The sequence below is a fragment of the Eschrichtius robustus genome, chromosome 4, assembly GCF_028021215.1.
Source record: "Eschrichtius robustus isolate mEscRob2 chromosome 4, mEscRob2.pri, whole genome shotgun sequence".
Classification (NCBI taxonomy): Eukaryota; Metazoa; Chordata; class Mammalia; order Artiodactyla; family Eschrichtiidae; genus Eschrichtius; species Eschrichtius robustus.
Genome location: NC_090827.1, coordinates 88,755,646 through 88,779,779, shown reverse-complemented (window position 1 = coordinate 88,779,779; position 24,134 = coordinate 88,755,646). Strand labels below are relative to the sequence as shown.

Genomic DNA, 24,134 nt, shown 5'->3' with positions numbered 1-24,134 from the left:
TACAGATGCTTATAGGACTTAATTACATTGTCTCACCAAAAGATAGTTTCAGTCCTTACAATAAAGTTTCCTTTTCTTAATTCAGCAAAACCTCAGTTAACTAAAACATTTGGGGAGTAGGGCATTGTGATTATTTTACATAACAAAATTAAAAGCTTTTGTTTCCACTCTTAAATCTTCAGATTTTATCTTTCCTGCCTTCATAGGTGGAGTATATGAAACCTGATTTATTGTTCCTTTTTTCCTTTTTCCTTTTTAATTCTGCCTTTGACCTGAAGGTTAAGGTCTTTGTTTATTCAAGTAAGTGTTCTAAACATTAAGCCGAAGACATGTGTAAGATTCTTTTTGTTTTAATTCCACATATGAATAAAAATATTTTACAGTGACTTATCTCCCTCCCCCACTCCTTTTTCTTAAAAAGTGAGAAGAGCAGAAGCAATCTGCCTATTTGGTATTTTGCTATAGTTTAGAGAAAGTGAGGAAATGTCATTTTTCTCTTGCTGAAGTATAAGCCTTCATACTTCCCACTAAACCTTGTGCCTTGAGGCACATTAGACTTTGGATTGTTGATCCTGTTAAGATTTGCAAGAATGGGGAGCAGAGTACACCCGCCTCTGTGCCATGGAGCTCTGTTACTTACTATCAGTGCGATGCTGGCAAAACCATCAGCAGCTCCCTGAGCCTCCAATTTTTTCTTATTTGTGAAATTGGAGATTATTAATTTGTAAAATGTGAAATGGCAGGTGTATATAAAATACGCACATAAAGGAGTTGTTTTTACCGATACTGCCAAAGAAGTTTGAAAATTAGAACTTAATTCAGGAAGTGAGAAAGAATTTTTAAAAGTATTCCCTCATATTCTTTTCCTACAGGAAGATTACTTTTGAAGAACGTGTATTTTTTTCTTTTTCTTTAATGGAAATTGTCATCTAACGGACGCCTTACAGATTGAGAAGTACTTAGAAATCAGTAGTCCCTCTGCTGTGTTCTAACAGAAACTTTTCATGACTTTTCTGAGCCTGGTAGAAAGAGAGCTTTCTGCTTTTGTTTGCATAGAGGGGCATGACATTTGCTGTTTCCAGCGAGTTTGTTTATAAATGCACCACACCTTCCTGCACTTGGAAGCCCACCCTTGGTATGAAGATTCCTTTGACTTGCCATCGCCCTGTAACGGACGGCACATTTTTTTCATATTAATGAACGGTGAAACAGAGACTCATCCACGTTTCATGCAGTCACTCCATCCACTTAAACCATCTTGTAGTGGAAAACTCACCAAAACTGTTTCCAATAAAACGAGAAACTATTCTCACTTTCATATGAAGTGATAGCACTGGAAAATTATCCAAACCCTGTGCCTTTTTCCTCACCACACTTAAAAAAATCATGTTTTTGAGAATCAAAGAATTGGTATTATCCTGAGCCTTGTCAGCAGTAAAACCTTGCTCCGAGAGCATGTTGATTCCCATCATTCATTCATCTGGTGTTCTTTGAGCACCCGGGCTGGACCCTCATCTCCCAATCCAGTGACAGGAAGCCGCCAGCAAAGAAATAACCCACAGCGCGGAGGTGTGAACACTTGAATGCGTGTTACAACAGAGGGAGAGAACTTTTCTTAACAACAGATCTTCTGGAAAAGTAAACCCATTGCCACCGCTAGTGGGGGTCAGGAGTGGGGGAGACTTGCGTGAGTCTTGTCTGCAGGCTGCTCTGTTCCCGCAAACAAGGCTCCTTGAGTAAGCAGTGTGCATACGAGGCAGTGGATGTCTGGCAGTGGCCGGAGGTCCTCTTTCTGCTTCATCAGTACTTGCCTCTGATTTGGATTTCGCTGGTGTAGCCACACTTATCTGCATTGCTTTGTTAGAAGACAGGAATGGTCTGGAACAGAGAAGAAGCAACTGTTACCAGGGTGTATCCACCCAAGGCACGCACCCCAAGCAAGCCCTGTATCAGTCCTTACACTGTGGAGAACCAGATTGTTGCAGGCTGATTGCAGTGGCTTATGTGCTCCACCCAAATAAAGTAAACACGTCTCATAGAAGGTTCTGGTAAACATTGCTATGAAATTTGCTAGTGAGACAGTTTGAAGAACCACATTTCTTCACCCTTAGGCGAGGCAGTCGGACTGGAAGTTGTTAATAGTGTGTACTCAGTCGTGTGCCCAGGTCCCAACAGTCCCCCTGCTTTTAGCCCTAGAGCCTTACAAAAACCACATGTCCAGTATAGCTGGCAGGGGGCATTCACGGGAGGGCAAGCTCTCTGCAGAACTGTGCACAATGTTTATAAAACTTAGCTCTATGTGTGGATGTTTCTTTCTTTATGGCTTGAGAAACCTGAGACTGTTATTAAATTTGCAAATCTCCCAGGTTCTAAATTCCTGCTTTCCTTAAACTCACCCCACAGATAGAAAAATCCAACAATGACAGCAATAAAAGTATGTCCTCATTTTGCTTCCTATGTAGCTGCCAATAAGTTGGCATTAAAATCTAGGTCATAGGGATGTCTTTGAAGACTAGGGCTGAAAATTAGGGAGAAGCTACAATTCTGTGAGTAGAAACAATGAATACTGCCTCCCATTTCCTGGAGTTTTTGTTTCTCATACCATAACTTTTGCCCTTTAGAAAATTATATCAAGATGGTTAAATTTTAGAACCAGGAGAAATCTTTTTTTCCTCCTACAGTTAATTATTTCCTTAAACCCTCATTGTACAAAGTTTGTAATTTTTTGTTAGCAAACCTTGTGCCTCTTTTGCTTTTGCCTATTTCAATATTTAAATTGAAATCTATTTCATATTAATATTACTGTATATTTTGGGCCTCTCACCTTGTGTTGCACCTGTGTGTGTCTAGTTCTAAAGAAAGGTAGAAACAGTCTTTACCTCATTTGATCCTTAATATGTAATTCAAAGCTATTTTTTTAAAGCTATTTTTAAAAAAAATTTGTATATTTTTACAAATTCATGTTTCCTGATTTTATATCCTCATGTCCTTGTTTTTAAGCAGTATTATTAGTGAAAATTCTCCCCGCCCCCGCCTTTAAGTTGCATTTAAACACTATACCATTTTAATAATAAAAATTAGTATTTTTATTCTGTATCTCTGTCATTTAGAGCCGAGCTGTTCCAAGGGTGGTCTGTGGCACCTAAGGTCACTCCCCAGTAATTCAGAACCTGCCTTTTAACAAGATTCCCAGGTGAATTTGTGTGCTCAGTAAAGTTTGAGAAGCCCTAATAGGGAGCATCAAAGCCCACTGCAGTGCACACCTCTTGTATAAGGAAGGAAGACAAGAGACTCCCAGGACCACAGTGTGTGTTAAGTTCATCACATAGGTATCTCATTGAGTCCAATTTTAATCTTAACCTCACAACCTCCTGGAAGGTGGGTATCCAATGCCACCTTGACAGATTTTGCCATATCCTCATGGCTCCTGCACTCCTAAAAGTTATTTAGTAATTTTTCTTGCCCTAGAGATAGAATTGCTTTTTAACATAATAAAGTTATTTTAAAAGGGAACTTTGTATCACTACTGTAAAAGTTATTTTAAAGGGAACTTTTTACCACTACTACTGAGAAACATAGTTTTTTCTTAATGCACTTAAATAAATACATAACTATTCTAAAGCTCTGTGTCTATCAGAGAGATGTACACCAGACTGCAGGAATCACTGTTCCATGGGGTTATGTAGATTACGAATGAGGATACAGGTAAAGAAAGAAAGGACAAAAGAACAAAGTGCATCTTAACAATGAGAAACTGACATCAAAACCAGATTAAGATAGGTACTTGCCTGTCCCCTTACTTTCCAATACTCTGATGCTCAGTTGGCCCAGAGAAGGAATCAGGCATCTGGAATTTTAAAGCAGCACAGCTGATTCTGATGCATAGTCAGGTGGAGATTTACCCAGTGAGGCCCAGAGAGGAAAAAGCTGTGATCTCAGTGGTAATCCCAGTCAAAAACACTGCTATTCCACAGTTATTTATAACTCACATTAGTGGCCATTGGCGGGGCTGGGGAGGCTCAGAAATTAATAGTGCATTTAAGCTGTTTCATTATAAGGCCCCATTGGTGGGTTTCCTCAGTTGCATCATGAGCTAGTGTTGCCTCAGAATCACAAACACTTCGGATTTTAGAGCTGGAAGAGAGGCACAGTATGTTACTTTTCACTTTTACTGTAAAACATTCAAATACAAGTAATTTTCTGCAGGCAGACTTGACATGTTACCACTAAAAATTTCAGTTTCCCTAAAATGCCTACAAGTAAAGAAAATGACTTATGTTGAGTTTAATTTTTTTTTAAAGCATTCTACAACAAAGTTTTCGATTTTTTAATTTTAGTTAAGGAATAGAAGTAATTTTAGTGAATTCCACGGCCAAGGACAGTACCCATAGTGTGCAATTATGATTGATTTATATTTAAAGCTGGTAAATGAGAGTTAGGTTTACCTTGATATTATAAGAGAGAAATGTACTTGAAGATAATTAGGTCAGTTGTGGAACAGATCTTAGATTTGGGAGGAAAACCATTGGTGTCTCCTCCAGTATCTTGTTAGGTTGTCCTGCAGCCTCTTTTGATGAGGCGGGTAGCAAGGTGGAAAGGAGAGAAGGCAGGGCCTTGGCTCGTGTGCAGGGCCCTTCCAGCATCACGTGTCTTTATTTAAGTCCTGTTACATTAGCTCGTTTTTACAGTTCTGTGTCATCCACAAATTTGGAGATTAAGTCATCTTGTACAGTTTCATTCAGACTGTGAATAAGTCTATCGCACAAGTTGGAGCCAAGAACATACTCACCCTTGTGTGGGTGGCCTTCCGTGTATAGGTTTGTAGGGTGACTGGCCATCCTGGTGTGCCTGAGATTGAGGCGTTTCCTAGGATGTAGGACTTTTAGTGCTAAGGCCAGGACTCGTAGCATGGATGTGTTAGTGGCTGAAGACCATCCTAAGGCACTACCATGCAGCTCCGCTTGTCCCTGTTATACACAGCATATGAGAAACGTTCAGTGTCTTTCTGCTGAGCTGGAGGGCACTAAAGCCAGGGAGAGTATTTCCTGCCAAGTAAGAAACCCCATCAGAAAATCAACAAGGTTAGTTGGCTTGGCTGATTCTTGGTGAACCTCAATGCCAACTCCTAATGATAAAGGCCCATAAGCCTTCTGTTTCATAACCTATTTTAGAATTTTTCCAGCTATCATCCTCAGCCTTAACATTGGACATGGCCATAATCGTAGAGTTAAATTTGAGATTTTTCGTGTGACACAGTTACCACATTAACTTTAGTACTTACGTTTATTAGACCAGCTCTCTCATAGCATTGTTTTAGGGTCAAGCATGTATCTAAACCCAAACCACTTATTAAAGTCCATGTGATTGAAGGTGACTTGTTGTATATTTTCATCTTAATTCGTGTTTCAAGCAAACACGCTTACTTGGCTGTTGACACGTTTCCGTCTTTCTTTTCCAATAGTCATACCCGTCCAATTACATGGAGTCGATGAAGCCCAACAAGTATGGCGTCATCTACTCCACACCGTTATCTGATAAGTTCTTCCAGACCCCAGAAGGCCTGTCGCACGGGATGCAGATGGAGCCGGTGGACCTCACCGTGAACAAGCGGAGCTCGCCGCCCTCTGCCGGGAACTCCCCCTCCTCCCTGAAGTTCCAGTCCTTGCACCGGAGGGCCTCACCGGGGCTGAGCCTGCCCTCGTCCAGCCCACCCGGGAAGAAGTACTCGCCGCCGCCGCCGCCCGGTGTGCAGCCCTTCAGCGTGCCGCTGTCCATGCCGCCTGTGATGGCTGCGGCCCTCTCCCGCCACGGCATCCGGAGCCCCGGCATCCTGCCCGTCATCCAGCCTGTTGTCGTGCAGCCCGTCCCCTTCATGTACACCAGCCACCTCCAGCAGCCGCTCATGGTCTCCTTGTCGGACGAGATGGAAAATTCCAGTAGTAGCATGCAAGGTAAATTCCGCCACTCGCCCACACTGCTGCCACCCTGCGTAGTCCGGACTTAACGGGTCTTCACCAGATAGTCTGGGTGAGGGAGCAAAGGAAGCAAGGGGCCAAGAGCTGTTGAACTCTGCAGAGGAAATATTCGACTTAGAGTCTGCGTAAGGCGTTTGCTTTTTTTTTTTTAAAGTGTTGACACTGGAAGATCTCCCAAGAATCAGGCTGTCTGTTAAATGCCATGAAATGATTAGTTTCACTATATACTTGTCAACCTGGGGATAATAAGAATCTTGACTTTATGTTTTGCTTTATTGAATACCAACATGGTTCTAGGTGCAAAAAGGCATTTAAGAAATACCATTAGGCCATGTGATAACTAATGGCTATTAAAAGCCACCTTGTTTACTGACTGGTCAGAGGCAGAAGGCTGGGGTAACAAGGAGATAACCAAACGTCATAAGGAAGAAATCCTTTGGGGGCTGATGTCTTAAAAGTCCAGCTTCCTCCTTACGGTGCTTGCTGACAAAGTAATCGTTAGGAGGAACAAGAAGCGCCCACCGATTCATTTCTGCTGTCATTTTGCCAAAGGCAAATAGAGACACATCAGTGTGGTAGCTAGAAGCCGTGCAATAAGCTTTTAAAGGCTGAAATCGGTAAATGGTACATAGAGTAACTTTTCTATTTTTATTTTGTAGTCCCTGTAATTGAATCATATGAGAAGCCTCTATTACAGAAAAAAATTAAAATAGAACCTGGGATCGAACCACAGAGGACAGATTATTATCCTGAAGAAATGTCACCCCCTTTAATGAACTCAGTGTCCCCCCCGCAAGCACTGTTACAAGAGTAAGTATATTGAGGTCTGCCTGGCATTTACGTAGCGGCGTGCATCTCGGAACTGGAATGGAAGCTGGAGCTTCCCGCTCAGGATGTGGTGTGGATTGCCAGCCGGGACTGCCTTGTCGTTCGGGGCAGCCCCTGGGCCAGATGGGAGAATCTCTCCAAAAACTATGTGCTCTGTTACACGCGTAACGTCACGTTCTCAGTGAATTGGTCACACATGATTTTGCCACTTTACCCCAGAAATCATTTTTATCTTGTTTTTTTCCGTCCTTCCAGACTATGTGTATCTAGTTCTCCCATCATCTTTAGCCCAACATGGATTGAATTTGGTGTTCTAGATATTCCACTTAAGGTTGGATCCTGGAAATGCTTCATGGGATCACATATCGTCCTTCCCATTGTCAGTTCTCATAAAGTATAGTGTTTCTGTGGTGGGGAATGGCTTTAGTCAGAGTTTTCCGGGCCAACCACAAATCCAAGAAAGATACTGCAAAACCAGGCCCGTGGCAACAGAAAGCTGACCATGTTGCTCAGAGAAGCTCGGCGTTGAAAGAACTGTTTAGTCTCCGGTCTTTCTAATTGTGACTGCCCTAGAATGTTCGGTCTGCTTTAGAACCGCCATCCAGTAGGAAGTTTACACTACTGGTCAGCATCCAGGCACCTGAACGGTGGTTTAACTTGCTGTCATGTGATGGTGTCACACACAGTCTAAATAACATCATTACTGGGATTTGCCACTATAGATGCCCTTGACTTCTACCAGGGATTACACTGGAGGCTGTGTCTGCAGTAGGTACAAACGTGGCCTTCGGATCCAACGTCTTGGATCCCAGCTCTGCTCTCCACCATATGTATGACCTTGGCATAGTCACTTAATCTCGTTGCCCCGGCTTCCTCTTTATTTTCATTATTGGTTGTAATTATTTTTCTTCTGTTATGGTCCTTACAATACTGGATTTAATGGCCGGCTTCCTAGTACAAAGGAAGTACAACAGTTATTGTCTCCTCAGGCTCCCTTCTATCACCTTCCTCCCCATGTAACCTTTTCTCCAGCATTTCTGCCCACCTTTCTGCTTTATCTACTGCACTCTTCTCCCTTACGTAATGAATTCTGTAGCAGAATATGAATCCTCTGGTTTTAGAACAGCTATTTTCTGGAACTTAACATATATTCTGGTTGTATCCACATTCAACCCCAAGTAGATGCCTTCATAATAGCTCATATATCAATTGTCATTTGCATCAAATCCATCTGTTTTTTTCTTTGGGGAGGGGGGGCAGGGGGTTGTCATCTACTCCTTGATAGATGAAGAAGAGGATGAATCTTCTTCCGCAGCCACGTCAGCAGGCAGACTGCCTGATGGTCTTGTACATTATTGCCCTTCACAGTTGCATAGTGCCTCCTTACCCCCAGAAAGGAACTTTTCCAAGTGTTTTCAAAGGAGTTATTTCATTCTCCGAAAACAAGCAGGTGGGAGTCAGAGCAAACAACTGATGAGCCAAGACATAAATAACTTGCCTGTAATCACACCATTAACAGCAGAGGGGGCCTGGGCTGATCTCCGGCTTCCAGATGAGTGGTCTTCCTGCTATTTTTAGGCCATATCTAACTGATTGCATCTGCTGCTGCACTAAGGGAAAGGAAAAATAGACTAACCAAAATGGACACATCTTGTAGGCTGAATTACCTTTTTTTTAGGATGTCAGATGTCTTTGGTGAGGTAACTGGCAACATGGCTCGTACCTGTAATTGTTCCTGCACAGATGATGAAAAAGATGCCATAAAGCCAACTGCCCGCATAACGAGGGATCCGTTGACTGAAAGGGGGTTATTCCAAAGTCTAGGTTATTATAAATTACAGTGTAACACATTACGGAAGAATATTTGAAGGCAACATTCTGTGCTCTGAATGCTGCTGGAAAGAAAACACCTTTTCTCTTTTCTTGCTTATTTTAAGTAACGTTCTTTGGATGATCTCAAGCTCAGTGGCTTTTAATGATTAATGAGTAATGTGCTTAGTCTAATGCTGACCTAAGAATGCATTTTGCCTCTCAGAAAATTGAACCGATTAGCCACAACTGGGACATGTACCCTTCAAGTAATTCTCTCACAGATGTGATTAAGTAATGTCTTGGAGTGTGCCCAGTAGCAGCCCACATAGGAAACCAGCTAGCCAGGAAAGAATCACTGGAAACCAAGCACCTGGTACCATGTCCATGAGGCAGCCCCAATAATATTTGCCTTAGGAAACCCTTCCTTTACAGGGGCGGACTTTAAAATACAGCTTTGAAATCCACTTGTTTGATCATAAAGTTATAGCTTTAGGATTATTTTTAAAGGCACTCAAATGTATATCAGATTTCTTTTGTTATTTACATGTGTGAAAATTTATTTAGAACAAAACGTTTGAGGACCAGATTTCCCCATTGAGTTGTGTACATGAAACTGTAGCAAACATATGAGGGATCAGCTTAACTCAAAAGAATGACCAGGTCTCTGATATTTACTAGGTATTCTAACTTCTTGGTTATAATGATCCCAAACAACCTCCTTAAAAATGAGCAGTGAGGAGACCAAGAAGAGTGAGTGAGATCCCAAGATCCTGAACCTCAGCCTGTACCAATACCCGGCTCTTTAGAGATAGACTGCTGACCCCTGTCAGAGTGATGCTGCCTTCCAAGGGAGATGTTGGGTGGAGTAGAGATTTCCTGATCTGGTGTTAGGACATCCCAAAAAAACTCCTCATGAAATTAAACAACTGTAAGGGCAAAGTTTGCTAATGGGTTTCTGCACCTTGAAATAGTAACAGCTACTGTTTCGCAGATTTGCATCTGGAACAGGTGTTGTTCTTAAGTGTTTTGTGTGCATTACTCACAGCAGCCTTCTGAGATCGCATGATTATCATCCCCTTTTACAGAGAAGAAACTGAGGCACAGAGAGCATGAATACCTTGCCGAGGGTTATAGGGACTATCAGGGCAGAGCTGGAGCGCCCAGCCTTTTAGGGTACCTTTTTTTAGGGTAACATTTCCACAAAATGAGCAACTGAAACAGCAGTCATAACTACTGCCCAGAAACCATTAGAATGCCAACCCATAAAATCGAATAACTGGGAGAGACTTCTAATGTTATCTGGGATTCTCTCCCAGGGTCCCAGAGGCAAATGAGATATATTTAACTGTTCATTTTTTTTTCCCCTCAGCATTTTACTTCCTGAAGTTCTCTTAATGAAGATGAAAATTTTCAGTCAATGGCGTGAAAGTTGAAAGTTTAAAATAAACTGATAAACTGTTTTCTTTTTATTAAAGGGTCTTAATAATTGAGCTTTTTAAAAACTCTCTCACTTCTTCATTTTCTCTGCTATTTGTTTGTACACTTATATAATTGAAGTTCTTGTTCTCCCCCCCCCACTAGTTCATGTTCACTTTTCCATGTATCTAAACTTTATTCTTTCATATCATCCCTCTAAGCATCAGGGTAGGAAGGTAAAGTGATACTCAAGACAGTTTTTTTTTGCTAATCATAAGTGAGAAATTAGTGAAGTCACTCAAGATAAAATGCACCTTTTTATTCTCTTCCTAGTCACTTCTTTGGGTGCTTGAAAAAGTTGTTGATAACGGACATGTATTTACATTTTTACCAAGATAAAAAACAAGTTTCATTCAGTGACTCTCTTTGAGTTTTATGTCTAAATTTTATTATTCTTTATCTCACAAGATTGTTTACCCTCATCAAATTCTTTTCACCAATCTTTTTTCCCCCATACACTCTTGTATAAAACATTCACATGTTATTTGGAATATTTTAAGAACTTTAGATTCAAATTTAAAAGACAAAGAAGTCTTTCACTGCAGTTAGAGGCCAACTGTTGATACATAAGCTTGTAATGTATCAAGTAATTAGTTATTAGGAGAGCAAGTGGATGGAGTAGAACTTGTTAATTCCATCAATCAGCAGGGGAAGCCTGAAAAAACTACAGATTTTTCCTAGCTCTTCCCACCTGCCATTTCTCTCCACCAACTTCCTTTCTGAAAAAGAGAAAGTTCATAGTAATGATGTGTAACCTGATTTGATTTCAGTCCCCCCTCCCCCCTGGAAAGGTGTGCAGGCGCAGGAAGGGGAGTCTGGGTGAGGAGCCAGGAAGGTAGGGAGGATGGCGGGCAGCCAGTGAGGGAGCCGGTGCTGCACCTGGAGCCTGGGTCTTGAGTCCTGAGTGAGGGGCTTCCTCGCCTGACCACTAGCACTGCCTGAAGTTCTCTCTCAAGGAGGAATAATAGTGACAGTAAAGGTTTGAGTCTGTGAAGACAGTAGTGCCAACTTTTTTGGGGGGGGTGGGGGGAGATAAAAATCAAATGTACATTGAGCCTCTTTAAGAGACTCAAACTAAATGCCAGTTATGTAAAGGATAAAATGTAGATACATCCTACAACGTGGTTGCCTGAGACTTAGGAGTTTGACCTCTTACATTTTCCCCTAAAGAATAATAAATGTGAGAAAACATAGTACAGCGTTCAGCCTAGTACCACAGAATTCTACAAGAAAGCAAATTTCTATTAAGGGAAAGAGACTCTCCTAGCACTTTGCACCTCCCTCTAGTGTAGCCCCTAACCCTTCTTACTGTCATTACTTATCTACATGTCTGTCTCCCCCTAGAGTGTGAGCTCCTCCAGGGCAGGAACCCTGTTTTTATTCATCTTTGTGTCCCGGTGCCAAGCACAGTGCCTGGCTCATGGTAGGTGCTCACTCCATGTTTGTTGAATGAATATAGCAGTGCTTCTTGGGTTGATCTGCTAATTTCTTTTTGTTTATTTTGTTGGGTTTTTTGTTTGTTTGTTTTTGCCCAGTGTTGTTAATGCTTTTGGTACCCGGAAGGAAAGGAAGAGCCTTTCACTCACCATTTTGCATTTGGCATTGGCTTTCCTAGGAATCACCCTTCAGTCATAGTGCAGCCTGGGAAGAGACCTTTACCTGTGGAATCTCCAGACACCCAGAGGAAGCGGCGGATACACAGATGTGATTATGATGGATGCAACAAAGTATACACTAAAAGCTCTCACTTGAAAGCACACAGAAGAACACATACAGGTATTAGAAATACAAGACTCGCTTCATCTTTCTTCTTAAGAAGTACTAGCATGGAATGTTAAGACAAATGTTCTAGCTTTCAGAGATTATTGTAAGGAAATTTTTTCAGGCATCTTGAAAGTTACCATAGTCAGCTACAGATGTCTCTTGTCAGTTGTGAGAAATGAAGTTTTCGATAATGATTTGTTTTTATAATAGAGTAGATTCAGGGTTATCTATTCAAGGCCCCTTGCAACCACTTGCAGTTCTGTGGTCTCTGTAGTAAGAGAGAGAGAAGGGCATGAAACCTCCACTGGTAACAGAGGGGCAAAGTGCCCTTAACCATGGGCCTGTTTCATCAAAGATGTGGCCTTCATATAGGCTGTCACTTAATAAATGTTGTACGTTATCAAATTCACAATGGCAAAAAAAGAAAAAAGTTCTTTATACAGAACAAGTAAATGCAGCAGTTTATAGAAATGGAATTCAAACGGAAGACAGTCATCGAAGGAAAGAAAAGTGAAGAAATTTGAGTAATTATCGTCTTCTAAAACTGAGGGAACTTACAGGCGATTGCCTGCCATATTTGTTGTAGGATATTTTCCAGTTTGCCAGGCGTTGCATATAGAGCGTACAGACAGATCTTATAAAAATCGTTAAATAGGTGAGGAAAACGTAAAATTGTCCCCTGTGCTCATGAACATTTTGTAGCAAAACATCTTAAGGAATTCGTACAAAAATGTTTTAAACAAACCTGATGAATTGCAGTTGGTATTGGTGATTAATGTTTATGGAAAGCCTCATCTGAGCTGACCTCATACTCTTGGATGTGAAATTCTAGTGTAACAGCAATTTCCCTCTCTGTACATTTCCTTAACTCAGAATGTAGAATATTTGGAGTTTTGTGAGTCATTCTTGTTAGGAACATTTACAAAGAGAAGAATCCGGGGTTTGGAAGAGGAGAGGAAGTAAAGTGTCTGGCAGAGTGGAAGTGAAGGCTTTCCGTGCATCCTGGGAAGGAGGCAAAGGAAGCCGAGGGGATCCAGCCGGACACAGTGTTCTTTGGCTTCCTCACAGTGTTGCCATGGAGAGAGCTGAGGGTGACAGCCTTGCGGTTAGAGGACCACCCAATGGGCAGTGCCAGATAGACTCATGAAAGCCTCCTCAGGGCACAAACGGGACCTGAGGGGTGGATGTTACCAAAGGCCAGCCTAAGAGTAAAAAGACATTGGATATTTGGGTAACAATTCAGATGTACGAAAAATAACTCTTAGCATGTATATTCTGTGCAACAAAGCAGAGAGTATAAATTCTGAATATGTCATTGAAATGCCAAGGAATTGCAATCCTTTAAGGTTTCTAGAAAACAAGAGATAGTAAATGGGAATGAATCTGTCATGCCCATTACCCAATATTACTGATTAAAACATGTAAAATTACCATTAACTGCCTTTTTATTTGTAAAGGCCTTCAAACTGCTGTCCTCGTGACTTTCCCACAAAGGTCTTCTTTTTCTCACCTGTAAGTTATCGTCACACAGGAGAGGGTTGTAGAAACCTGACTTCTGACAGGGTGGGGAGGAGTTTACTATATTTTCCGTACATCTGAATTAAAGCATTATACTTAGGCGTTGTTGTTCTTGACTAAACAAAAAATAAAATGTAGAAATCCCTGATAAATATTTGTTGCTAGGGACTTAGGGACTTCACATTTTTAGAAAACTATTGAAAAGAATAAGAAAATCCCACAAACTTTCAGTTTGGACTTCTCTTTGAATGGATAGCACTGCATGTAGCTAAGCTCCTAAGTAGGTTTACGACTTGGAGGTCAACAAATACGGATCACCGGGTATTAAAAACTTATTCATCGCCTCCATTGAGGGCAAAACCAAAATTATTTGATAGCCCCTCAGAGTGGATTTCAGTGCCATAAATATGCTTTAAGAACTCTTAAAATCCCCCCTCACCCCCTTTTTTGGGCAGAAAGCCAATTTCATATTAAGACAATCTGTGTTTCTTATTTGTCACCTAGTGGTTCAAGGGACAAATGTATGGTCCTATCTTGGAAATAATGTTTGTCAAGAGCTTTAGCTCAGAAATATTTACTGTCTTTAATTATTAATATCATTTTGCTCTTAGAAAAAATAAGCTCTTTTTTCCCCACCTTTCTGCAGGAGAAAAACCCTACAAATGTACATGGGAAGGATGCACATGGAAATTTGCTCGGTCTGATGAACTCACGAGACATTTCCGAAAACATACTGGAATCAAACCCTTCCAGTGTCCAGACTGTGACCGCAGCTTCTCCCGCTCCGACCACCTTGCCCTCCATAGGAAACGCCACATGCTCGTTTGAATGCCTCTATCTCCTGCCTCAGCGTGGCTCCCACTCTCCCAGCTCTCTGTCTGTCCTCCCTCCCATTATCTAACTCATCTTTTTACATGTACATTTTAATTTTGATTCAGCTGGTCTGAATCTCTGAATTTATATCATTCAAACTTCCATATGGTCAGTAGTAAATATTCTCTAATCCTCCCTCTCCTTACCACGGGTCAGACCTAAAGAATGTGAACACTTTTTTTTTTTTTCTTTTTTTTTTTCCGGGGATGCTAAGCAAACCCTTCTTAGAGATAACGTTTAATGTAATGAAAACAAGGGAACATGTAAACTAACATAACCAATTGTTTCTCCATGTAATCCTCAAAAGAATGTCAAAGTAAATGTATTAGAAATACAGTATCCAGCCTGCTGGTCCTTGCCAGAGGCATCCAGACCTCTGTGCTCTGTGATCGAGTTTGGTGCTCCACAGCAAAAAGAAGGGTGGAACCTTTCACAGATGAGCTAGACATGCAACAGGCTTTCAGACTAGTACAGTCAACTCTTCCATTGTCCTTCACAATCTGGCTTGTCAATTTGGATTTATCGCTTCATCTAAATGTACGTCCTTTACCCTCCTTTGTGCCTGCAGCTACTAAGGAGGTTTTTGCCACCACTGGGAGGTGAGCCAGAGCTGCTGATTTAGGTGGATGACGTCTGTCAGTTGAGGGGGTGCATGCTGTACTTGCTAGCGTGGAGTCGGAGCAAAGGGGCATCAGCAGGGGCAGAGCAAGGCGGGCAAAGGTGGAAGCCAGCCATTCCTGCTCGCCTAGGGCTTTTCGGTGACAGTTCATCATTTGGTTCGCTGGGCAGTACGTTCCCAGAGCTTCAGTCTCTATGCACATTCAGCTGTGCAGAACCCTACTGCAAAGCCAGATACTGATGGGGTTCTCCACGCACCTGTCTCTGTTTCTACAATGTCCTTAATGTGGATTACCAAGCACTGATAGGGGTGCCACAAAAATATTTGCTCAGTAATGGGAAAAAATCTTTTGGGTAAGGGTATGAATGGTCTTCTTTAATGGCCTTCTTTTACCCCACCTACTTAACAGCTTTTTTGCAAACAGGGAAACGTTGAGTGGTAATTGTATTCCCCTATCAAATTAGTCACGGAGGCTTCATATGGAGACTTTTCTGTGTGAGCTGTAAGGTGCCAAACTGGCTGTCATCTGTGTTCATGACACATATCATAAATAAGCATCTGCTAATGCTTTAGTAGATTCCTTCAATTTAAGACCTGAGTGACACTATTTGTAAATATAAATAGTTGTGAAGCACACATACCTTTCTTGGGGGACAGATTTCTGAAAAATCTAGAAAACCACAGTTCAGGGATTCATAAATGTAGCTCAAATTCCCAAATGTTTACTGTTGGAGCTGGCAATCTCCTATCACTATCAAGTATCCTGTCAGAAGAACAAACTGAAAATGACTCGTGTTTATGTTGAAGAGTAATAGCACCATTATTTAGGGGAAGTTTTTCAAAAGCAGGCTTTTGAGCACCATAGTGTAAATGCCAGTAAAAATAATTTATGCGTAGAAGTGCCATTGGTCCTAAATTTGAAGAAAGTGGGCGACGGTGGTGTAGTGTGGGTGCATTTGAGCAAATGCACCTTCATCCCTCGATAAAGGATGGAGGAGCAGAGAGAAGAATGGAATCCTGAAGATTCATCCCAGCCACAACTCAGGATCCAACACAACCTTAACTGGGAGGAATACATTGTTCAATTGTTTTTAAGACAGTGCATGAGTGATTCTGGAGGCCTGCGAATTGTGTGGGGAGCTTACTTTGATGGCGCCGTGTTAATAAAAGTTAGTTGTAGGGACTGCACACCTAAGAGATCCCGCTCGTAAGCCCTCGGATCCAACTGAAAGGAGATGTAGTTGAGAAATGCAAAGTAATTTGTTATTGTGGCACTTGGTTTTTCTTTTTTTTTTTTAAGCACTGCAAAATTTGTTTAGAATATTAAAACATCCTTATGAGGCTTTTTTTTTTTTTTTTTTTTGCAACTATGACATGAATTGAGGGATAAAAAAAAATGGCTCTTGGAAAAGTAGGTATTGTCTGTATTGTAGATGCTTAGTCACATTCATGCCAAAATGTTTATTGCTTGAAATGGTTCTTCCACAACACACCGAAGAATTAAGTTGGAGTGCAAAGAACATTTTTGTTTTAATGGAGATAACCAGTTTGTGTGTGTTCTAACCCATCTTGAAGGTGGGAAAAGGGGCAAGAAAGGACAGAATTGATCTTTGAATAATTAGCTGTGAGTCTGAGTCCAGCTGATAGAAAGCTTCGTGGGTTCTCATGAAATTTGACGTGTATGCTATGGCATATTGACATTTTTTTTTCAGAAAAGCAAGCAAGACCCTGCAAAGACTATTACATTACTATTCAGCTTGCTTAGATTATGCTAACAGTTCATTAACAAAGATACATTTCAACCCTGAAAGAAAAGCAACCCAGGAAGCTATTCTCTGTTCTCATGCTGGTCTGTATACTTTAGTTACCAATTGGCTCTTAACCAAATTTTCCTTTTTTATATATATTTGTATTTTACTATGATAGTTGAGAAATTTAGTCTCTTAGTAATTTTTAGCTGTTATTGTGGAAGACCTCCAATACAAGATAAGGTACCCTTGAACGTGTGGTTTTAATGATATGCCATGTTACTATCAATGGTGATTTTAATTGCAATATTTTAAATTGATGAGAATGATTTGTAAACATGGAGTTAGTGTTGTGTAAATTCTGTTTATTATAGAATTTCTTTCATTATTATCCAAGTGTCATCCTGGGGGAGAAGTCAGAAAAATTAAATCTGTAACCATCATATTTTAGAGTTCTAAAGTGTGAATCTACATCGCAAATGGGCATTAACATTCTAAATCGCCTGGTTTTGAGAACGTGTTAGCAGCATAGCTATGTTCAACTAAGGAAATGCTAAATATCAGAAGTTTCAAGAGCCTTAGAACAGATTTACAGGGGAACTATATATGAATGTGTATATTTTATTAAACACCCATCTGCACTATCAGTGTTGCACTAATGTGGAATTTGAAAAACTATATTGCTGATACTGTATATCTACACATCATTCCTGATTAGATTGTTTTAAAGACAATCTCAAAGGTCTAAGGTTTTAAAATAATTTGATTGGTTTGAAAACATACAGTCATCTTGAAGGAATTGCTGTCATACATGAAGTTGCTCAGAGTGGCCTTTATTCTCTTGTTGGTCAAGGTTAACAAGTTCTAAATGATTGCAAATTCACTTAAATAATACATTTACAAAGCCATTTTACATGCATTAAACGAGGGCTACAACAATATTATGTTTTACAAATACTAGCACTTTTTTTTTTTTTTTTGCTGTTATGTACTTAGTGTTAGAGGGTCAAAATAATCTTTCTGCTTAGCATCTCTTAAACCATACCTGCAAGTATAGCAGGATTATTACATTTACAGTACTTTAATACTTGTATAAACTATGCAGAAATTTTTAATAAAGTGTAATATATTTTATAAGCTAATAAGACTGAATGGGTAAAGGTTTTTAGCATGCATTAGTATACTTGCAAATACTGAAACATTTTGGTAATCTTTCTTACTAAAGATGTGAATGTTTAATGTTCTTTCTCTGTTTCTACTCGGTAGTCCAATGGGAATTCAGTAATGACATTTTGTCATGTCAAACTGTGAACATAAATTTGTACTGTACAGTCCTCATATATACAGTATGCAATATATGTATTATATACTTGTTAATAAAACCATCAGAATATTACATGTGATCATGTGATTACTATGTATGCAGTGATCACTAAAAACAAAACTTAGCAAAGTAACATGTAAGAGGCCCTTACTTAGAAATTTCAAAGTAAATCACCCTTTGATAGGCAATCATTAATGGAAGGAAAGAAAAACAGATCTAACTGGAAAATGTACTATATGAGTTAACTCAGCCCTAAAGCTGTGTCCCTGGTTTTCTGATAAGAAGTTTTCTAAGTACAAACCATAAACTTGTAGACAACCCAGCATAAACCTACAAATTCACCTAGTGCATTCTTGGAATATTTTATTGTTGATGACCCTACCTGCTTCCAAAAAGAATTTTCAGTTTCTTGTGTGTAGTACTTTAAATTTTTAAATAAAAGATCAGGATTCGTAGCTTGGGCAGTGGGGAATCAGGAATTAAGGTAAATCTGGTAAATAAGGTAAATAAAAACATGATTTTTCAAGCCTTCAGTAAGCCGTTTCCATGGACACTACTGTGTCCTTAGCATCACAGGAACAAGTAGTTTCTGGTGGGCATTTAGAGTTCTTGTTTAAGACAAAATGTCTACTCCCTTGCTCCACCTAAATGTAACTGAAGCTAAGATACTGGCTTTTTAGGTCTCTCAGCAGCTTCCTCCAGCCAGACTTCATCTTAGCATAACATGAAATAATGTCTGACTGGTGCTTGTCACGTGACTCAACTTCACAGGTTGGACGGGAGGGAGGATGGGGAGGAGACTGAATTCAGCCTTCTGCGCACTCTCCATCAGCCTTCTCCAGGGAACTTCTCTGCTTTTATACTGTGATCGTTGACTGCAAGCTCAAAAGGTATTATATGTGACTATGACATCCTAATGGAATATCACCTTGGATTAGTCCAAATAATTGGCTGTAATTCTCCCACTATATTTCATATATGGGTGGGATGATACTTGCTGATTTCAAAATGAGACCCAGTCTTCTAAGGAAATACTTTCTTAAAGCTGGATTCTGCCTGAGTGAGTGATCAGAATGGTGACAAATATAGATTTTATGAGAAACTAAATTCTTTGAGGAATGGTTGAACAAATTAAGATGTTCAGCACACACACACAAAATACATAATCATTGCCCAATATTTTAAATACTGTCAGTTCAAAGAAGGGATTAGGAGCCTTGCTGGGGGCAAGTTATCAAGTCTAGTATGCCGTCAAGGAAAGAAGTGGCTTTCAGGGATGGGTTGAGATGGTAGTGAAAACACATACCTATAGGTGTCTAAGTTGAACTATTACAGACCAGAGTGACCTGTGTGTATGTACAAGACAACAATGAATTGCCCTTCAAGGGTACATTTATTTTAAGATGTGTAAACTGATCCTGTTACCATTTCCTATTATCTGAGCTGATCACAGTCATGGTGGCTGGAATGAGACCGTATATATAGAGAGTGACCCCCAAGTGAAAATGACATGCCGTAATTAGAATTCTCTTTAAACTTACTACTTTGGTGGGGGCCGGTTCTGACCAACTTTAGACATATTTATTGCTTTGAGCGCTTCTGTTTGTTCTGTTCCTGGTTTGGCATTCCCCGTGGGTGTCCTGACTGGTCTGGGTTAAGGATAGAAGACAGAAACTGGATCTGCAGGTTCCTAGACTGTATCTCTCTTTTACACTGAATACATTCAGTGTTTCTTCCTTCTCAAGACTCAGTGTATTAGGGTTCTCCAGAGAAACAGAACGAATAGGATATATAGATACAGATATAGATGCTATAGCTATAAAGAGATTTTTAATGTGGAATCAGCTCACATGATTAGGGAGGCTGAGAAGTCCCATGATCTGCTATTTACAAGCTAGGAGACCCAGGAAAACCAGTGATGTAATTCTAGTCCAAAAGCCTGATAACCAGGGGAGCCAATGGTATAAAGCCCAGTCCAAGGGCCGGAGAAGACCAATGTCCCAGCTCATGAAGACAGGAAGCAAAAGGGGCAAGTTCGTCCTTCCTACACCTCTTTGTTTGATGCAGGCCCTCGGTGAATTGAATGATGCCCACCCACACTGGGGAGACAATCTACTGAGTGCACAGATTCAAATGCTAATCTCATCCAGAAACACCCTCACAGACACACGCCAAAATACTGTTTAATCTAGGCACTCTACAGCCCAGTCAAGTTGACATTAAATTAACCATCACACTCAGGAACTCCAAAAGCCCAAGGAATTGGCTTCTAAAGAATTCTGTGTGGCAGAGGAGGGCTTTGAGGACCTTCAAGGCTTACAGATCTGCTCTAGATTTCATCTCCTGCTACAAAGGCCAACTGCTTCCCTGTAAGTTGCACACCTTCACAGCTATACTCATGCAATCCCTCAATGAAACTAAAATCCCACCACACGTTCAAACCAGCATCCTCAGCCCCTACTTCTTGCTCTACACACTTGACCCTGCCTCCTTGAGATCACTCATTACACTCTAATTATTTGTCCAAGACTCTCTTCCCCACCAGAATGAGAAACCCCACGGGCTGGGATGGGACTTCTTCACATCTGTGTCCTCAGTACCACACACAAAGTGCATACATCATTAGATAGTGGTTGAAAGCATAGGTGAATCTGAGTTCTAGTCTTAACTTGGCCACTAACATCTTTCTGACCCCTTCATATCAAAGGGACCATCTCTGAAACTTCTCCTGAATTTGTCCTCTCATGTCCATTGCCATCTGCTGCCCCAGCTCAGGCCTCTGGGACTATCACAGAAGTCCCCTCACTCTCTCACTTCAGTCATCCTCCTCCACACCAGCCACCAGGACCATCCTTCCAAAACAAAGATCTGATCATGTTATTGTCCAGCTGTTTAAAATCCTTCCATGGCCCTCATTGCACCTGAATTGGTTCTTCTAAATTCAGCCCTATTCCCTTTAAAGCCTCATCTATTACCATAAAATTTTTCTTTTTCTTTTTCCCTAAGAACCTTCAAACACTCTCCAGACTCTATGACTTTGATAGTTGCACAAGTTATTCAAGGAGATACTCAATAAACTCCTACTCATCTTTCAAAACCCGACTCAAAAGTAAACTTTTCTTTAGGATTTCCTTGGATGAATTCCACTCACACTTTCTACAGTGATATTCTCTCCCTAATTTTTTTCTGTGCCTCCATAACCCTTGTGTTTCCCTCAATTATTTGCACTTATCACTCTGCATTTTCAATTTGCCTGTCTCCTTCCCTCACTAAATTTCAGATCATCCAAAGATGACTCTCTTCCAGATGTCCAATGTCCAATCCCCAGGGCCAGGCACAAATCGGTACTAAGGGAAGGTATGTTGAGGGAACAAATGGGTAATAACAACTAACATTAATTGAGCATTTACTGTATGTGCGGTACTATTCTAAGTACTTTGTATTAATCAGTTTACCTCTCAAGACTGTAAGGCATGTAATTATTGTCATTACCTTTTTACAGAGGGAAATCGAGCACAGTCAGTTTAAGTAATTTACCCAGGTCACAAAGATAGGCAGTGGAAGAGCCAGGTTCAAATTCAAGCTAACTCCAAAGCCTGCTTTCTTAACTATTACACGAGTCATTTTCTGATCTGGGTGACCTCCAGGCCGTGTTGGTGCCTCCTCTCAAAATGCAACCCACGTGTGCTTGCCTTTGCTCATATGGAACCATCTTCTGGGATGCCCTCCCCCACCATCCCAGGCTCCACTCACTCATTTCTTAACTAAAAAAAATACTACTAATTCTTCAATGATTGCACAGCCAGAACTTTCCAAGGGGTAAAGGAAGAGGAAATTTTGCTGATTTCCATAAATGAGGCTTGATGTCTTTTTTTTAAAGTGCCCGGTGTATTGAAGTATAATTTACATAAAGTTATTCTTTTTAGTGTACATTTCAATGAGTTTTGACAAGCACATACAGTCATGTAGTCACTATAATCAAGACATAGAAAATTCCATCCTCCCTAAAACTCCCTCATGCCCCTTTGTAGTCAACATCTTCCTCCAGGCCTATTTTGTTTCCCTATAACTTTGCCTTTTTCAAAATGGATGTAGCTTTTTGAGTTCGGCTTCTATCACTCGGCATTGTGTGTTTGAGATTCATCCATGTTGTTATATGTATCATTGGTTTATTCCTTTTAATTATTCAATATGAATGTTCCACAATATGCTTATACATTCGTCAGGTGAAGGATATTCAGATTGTTTCCAATTTGAGGCAATTATGAATAAAGCTGCTACAAATATTTACCAAAGGTTTTTTATGTTAGCAAAAGTTTTCATTTCTCTTGCACAAATGCTTAGGATTGCTAGATTGTGTGATCAGTAAATGTTTAGTTCTCTAACAAACTGCCAAGCTGTTTTCCAGAGTCACTGTACCACTTTTGCATTTCCACCAGCAATGTATGAGAGTTCCAAGGTACTCCGCAACCTTGCCAGCACTTAGTATTGTCAAGTGTTTTGCTTTATGCATCCTAATAGGTCAAACGGTATCTCACTGTGCTTTTAATTTGTATTTCCCTCATGACTTATTATGAGCCTCTTTTCATGTGCTTATTTGCCATCCATATATCTTCTTTGGTAGAGTAAGACTTTCTGTGCAAGTCTTTTGTCCACTTTTTATTTGGTTGTTTGATTTCTTACTATTGAGTTTTAAGAAGTCACTATATATTCTGGATGTAAGTCCTATTTTGCTAATATTTTCTCCTAGTTTGTGGCTTGTCTTTTCATTCTCTTAACAGTATCTTCTGAAAGCTGATGTGTTTAATTTTGATAAAGTTTAATTTATCAACTATTTTTCTTTTATGGATCATACATTTTGTATCCTAAGAAATTTTTGCCTAACCCAAAGTCACAAAGATTTTTTTCCTATTTTTTCTTCTAGAGATTTTATAGCTTCAGGTTTTCCATTTAGGTCTATGGTCCATTTGGGGTTAATTTTTGTATATAATGTATGAGTCAAGGTTAGTTTTTTAATATACATGTCCAATTGTTCCAGCATCATTTATTAAGATTATTTTTTCTCCATTAAATTGCCTTTGCATCTTTGTCAAAAAGATCAACTAACCATATATGCATGGGTCAATTTCTGGACTTTGTGTTTCATTAATCTATGTGTCCATCCTTTCACCAATATCACACAATTTTGATTACAGTAGCTGAAACTGAAATCTTTTACATAAATCCTTGGACATGAGCAAACGTAAAACACTTCTAGAAGAACACGCTCTTACCCCATGACACAGAGAAAGCCCTACTTTGATTTAAGTTCACAAGCCAAACTAACAAACACTATAAGCAAGAGTCAGCAGTCACTGCAAAAGACACAACAGAAGAAAGTCATATGGTGGAATTGTCAGAAAGAAACTATAAAATAAGTACATTTACAGACATAATGGGATTAATCAAGGCCCTAAGAAAAGGGCCTCTGGTTCCAGTCAAGATATGAATAAGTGCATTCCACTCTATTCCTCCTGCTGATTACAACAGAAAACTCTAGAGTAAAACATATAAGAGGACACAGTGAGGGGGAAGGGTAAGCTGGGACGAAGTGAGAGAGTGGCATGGACATATATACACTACCAAATATAAAATAGATAGCTAGTGGGAAGCACCCACATAGCACAGGGAGATCAGCTCGGTGCTTTGTGACCACCTAGAGGGGTGGGATAGGGAGGGTGGGAGAGAGGGAGACACAAGAGGGAGGAGATATGGGGATATATGTATACGTATAGCTGATTCACTTCGTTATACAGCAGAAACTAACACACCATTGTAAAGCAATTATACTCCAATAAAGATGTTAAAATAAAAAAAAAAACATAAAAGCAACTATAGGGCTTCCCTGGTGGTGCAGTGGTTAAGAATCCACCTACCAATGCAGGGGTCATGGGTTCGAGCCCTGGTCCGGGAAGATCCCACATGCCGCAGAGCAACTAAGCCCATGTGCCACAACTACTGAGCCTGTGCTCTAGAGCCCATGAGCCACAACTACTGAGCCCACGTGCCACAACTACTGAAGCCCACGAGCCTAGAGCCTGTGCTCTGCAACAAGAGAAGCCACCGCAATGAGAAGCCCACGCACTGCAACGAAGAGTAGCCCCCGCTCGCCGCAACTAGAGAAAAGCCCTCGTGCAGCAATGAAGACCCAACGCAGC

The 24,134-nt window shown here is 40.4% G+C and overlaps 1 protein-coding gene across 2 annotated transcripts in view; it reads left to right on the top strand.

Moving 5' to 3' along the window:
- Positions 1 to 17,958, top strand: part of KLF3 (KLF transcription factor 3) — a 36,470-nt gene extending 18,512 nt beyond the window's left edge. For both annotated transcript variants that reach the window (XM_068543112.1, XM_068543113.1), the window contains 4 exons: positions 5,462 to 5,951; positions 6,635 to 6,785; positions 11,707 to 11,867; positions 14,020 to 17,958. In XM_068543112.1, the coding sequence (XP_068399213.1) occupies positions 5,462 to 5,951; positions 6,635 to 6,785; positions 11,707 to 11,867; positions 14,020 to 14,201 (984 nt within the window). In that variant the 3' untranslated portion in view covers positions 14,202 to 17,958. The remainder of the gene's footprint in view (positions 1 to 5,461; positions 5,952 to 6,634; positions 6,786 to 11,706; positions 11,868 to 14,019) is intronic.
- Positions 17,959 to 24,134: the final 6,176 nt, after the last annotated feature.